This window comes from Botryllus schlosseri, chromosome 8 (assembly GCF_051294905.1).
Source record: "Botryllus schlosseri isolate E-star chromosome 8, Bs_hap1, whole genome shotgun sequence".
Classification (NCBI taxonomy): Eukaryota; Metazoa; Chordata; class Ascidiacea; order Stolidobranchia; family Styelidae; genus Botryllus; species Botryllus schlosseri.
This window is the reverse complement of record NC_137243.1, coordinates 24,005,422-24,008,539: the sequence shown is the minus strand read 5'-3', so window position 1 is coordinate 24,008,539 and position 3,118 is coordinate 24,005,422. Positions and strand designations below refer to the sequence as shown.

Below are 3,118 nucleotides of genomic sequence, written 5' to 3'. Positions count from 1 at the left end.
CGAATACGGAGGATAACGTGAAGAAAAGACGATAACTTTTGATAGGAAGAAGATCTGTCACGACGCCCATTAGTCTTATAATTCGCCTGAGAGAGTACTATAAGAGTGCTTAAGAGCAAATTATAGAAGGTCATAATATCAAATTGCATTGTGAAGAAATCTACATTGGGCCGAGAAAGAATATATATAGTGACTATCGCATGAGATAGATATTTAAACGTGTTTTACCTTCTTATTGTCAGTTCATTGCCTTTGCGTGGTCGTTAATTTCATTGTGTAAAGTACTATATTTGAAAATTATCTCACCATCCTTTTAACGTGGCTATTTCAATGAAGTCGACTAATTTGCAGCTACTCCATGTCATGTCTCTTTTTCGTTTACTGCCGATGTCTTCATCCAAACTACACCATGGCCCTTGTGAAGATCAAAACCAGTGGGAAAGACATTCCTGCCTCTTTAGGCATACCCGAAACACGATTTTGGTCATGCCGGAGTGGCGAAATCTGCCACCATAAATACAATGGTTTCAAAAATGACAGAAATTTCAATTTGGCTGACCTCGGCATCTACTGGTTGGAATTGAGTCAAATAAGGCGTGCAACGTTTTTTTAGGTAACCTGACGATTTGACAACTAAGCCGATGAAATTTGAATTATTTTTTAAACACCTCTAGTGTCCCTTCATTTATCAGAGAGAACCGAGACAAGCTGTATATTTTTGAATTACAATGGTGCTAATGAGAAACAGATATAGCGAGAATCGTGAAGATCATCCGAGCAAAGCCCAGCAAATGACTTCATAGTTTAACAAATACTGCTATTGTTAGTTTACGTGGTCGAAGTTACAATAAGCTAAATGTAGCCTAAGCTGTAACGCGACAGCGGTCGAATATAATATTTTTTTATGATATTCAGATCGGAATAATTATGAATTATCTCCGTCATATGCGAGTTGCGCAATTTAGTGTCTTCAAATTGATGTCGACCGGGGTGGGTGAGTCTGAGTCGGCGTTTGAACATGAACTGAACCTGTCAAAGAACGATTTTCTATATTATGCAGTCAATTTGCAAGATCGAAAGTTGAATCATTGGCAAGGTTCTGGCAACACTGCACAAGTATGGAAGTGTGGAAACAAAATACTTCCATACCACCATGTCCTGCTTACAAGTTAATAATTACTGCTACTTTATTGATATCCGACCAAAACTTAAATCGGAAACTACTCGGTGCGGTGACGGGTGACCTCCTTGTGTGTGGTTGTTTGTTTAGTGGTGGTATAGTATCGGGAAGTGATTGTGCGAATTACTCTCCCCATTGGGTTCTATAGTGATTAATGAGGAACGTGGTGACGTCAATGAGGAAATTGTGATATAATATTAGTTACTTTCTGAAATCCAGATATCAATAAATGTGACTATTAGTCAGTATGATTGCCAGTGACGACACACCTTTATTGACGAATAAACAGACGATTCGCTGGACATATGAAGAAAATGATACAATGGATATTGATAGAAGACATCATCGCGAAGTCTTCGACACAAGCAAGACTAATATAGAATCCAGTCGCTCCGACCACGAAATGTCCGTGAGTGACAAGAAAACAAGTATCTGGAGGGACACTAACACACGCCAAAAAACTATTATATTATATATTACAATCGTCAATTTTTTAAGTTTCCTGTGCATTAGCTCGGCAAGTCCATTCCTAGCTCGAATCGCCATACAGAAAGGAGGCACTGTCGTGTTTTCCACGATTATTCTTCAAGTTTCAATGGTTACGATGGCTATATTCTCGTTGATATTCGGGAAATACCAACGTATATTTGGCGGCAAAAGGTTAATTGTGTTCGGCCAAATCGCTTTCGCGATAACACAAATAACGTTCGGATCGATTGGTTACATTGATGCACCATGGGCGGTGGTGACTGTCGGAGTCTCTTTGCGGGCATTGAGTGGAGTATTCCAGGCAGCTTTCAACGTTGCCGGCTTGACAATAGTGTGTCGTGAATTCCCGGATTTCGTATCAATCGTGTTCGGATTATTTGAAGCCGCTTACGGAGCCGGTGCCTATGTTGGTCCGTATCTAGGAGGGTTTCTCTACGATTGGTCTGGAAATACACTGGTACCGATGGCAGTTTCCGGTGGCGCAACACTGCTTTCGTCCACGCTTGGATTTATTATTTTAAGGGAGTCGCCATACAACGTGAAACAGAGTAAAAGCGGTAATTCAGACTTTTCACGCATACTGAGTGATCCGAGGGCTATTCTCATCATTGGCGCAGCTGTAACTGTTGCTGGGTCTTTATTCGTGTGCGACGCCACCATAACGTTGTATTTGGAAGATGAAGGGTTCTCCGCGACTGGTGTTGGTCAATTACTATTCTTGATTGGCGTAGCCTACACCGTAGTAGCTGCGATTGCGGGCTTCATTGTGAGCAGGAGGAAGTGTCTTCGTAGGTTTGTGTTTTTATCTGGACTCGTTGGAAGTTTTGCGTTCCCTCTAATGTTCATACCCGGCCAAACCAACGGGTGGATATATGGCGGCGCGTTTGGATACGCTATGAGCGGAGCACTCGCTTTCATTCCATCTTTTGATGAGCTAATGTGTGCTGTCAATAGAGATGAATCTACAGCAGAAGTCGATGATTCAATGAGCAGTTCTTTGTCGGGGCTATGGAACTCTGCCGTCTCTCTAAGTGACTTTATCCTCCCATTGATTGGATCTGCTATGGAGACAAGACTTCCATTTTACATTTCGCTATCAGCATCGATACTAATCGGTTATGGGACTACTGTAATGATGGCTATGTTAATGTTCTTGTATCGTTCTGTCACGCGCCTCAAAGTGTCCTCTTGACTCGGGAATTACTGTTGCTGTTGAAATATTGTGTATTAGGCACAAATGCCTATGTTGATCTTGTGAACCAAGTCCAATGGATTTTCCATCTGTTTCCAAATGTGTGAATGACGGTAGCGAAGCACTTCTATCTTTTGCGAAGTACTCTAGTACAGTGCAGAGTTGGATCAATTGTAATTTGTAATGTAATGTAATGTAATTATATTACATTTTTCAATGTAATTGTAATGTAATTGTAATTGAAGCATTTTTATTTT

At 40.9% G+C, this 3,118-nt stretch overlaps 1 protein-coding gene across 1 annotated transcript; it reads left to right on the top strand.

Annotated features, from left to right (window-relative positions):
* Nucleotides 1-1,784: 1,784 nt before the first annotated feature.
* Nucleotides 1,785-2,861, top strand: LOC145444329 (MFS-type transporter SLC18B1-like). Its single transcript, XM_080322283.1, has one exon. It carries the CDS (start codon nucleotides 1,785-1,787, stop codon nucleotides 2,859-2,861), a length of 1,077 nt encoding a protein of 358 aa, XP_080178409.1.
* The last annotated feature ends 257 nt before the right edge of the window (nucleotides 2,862-3,118 follow it).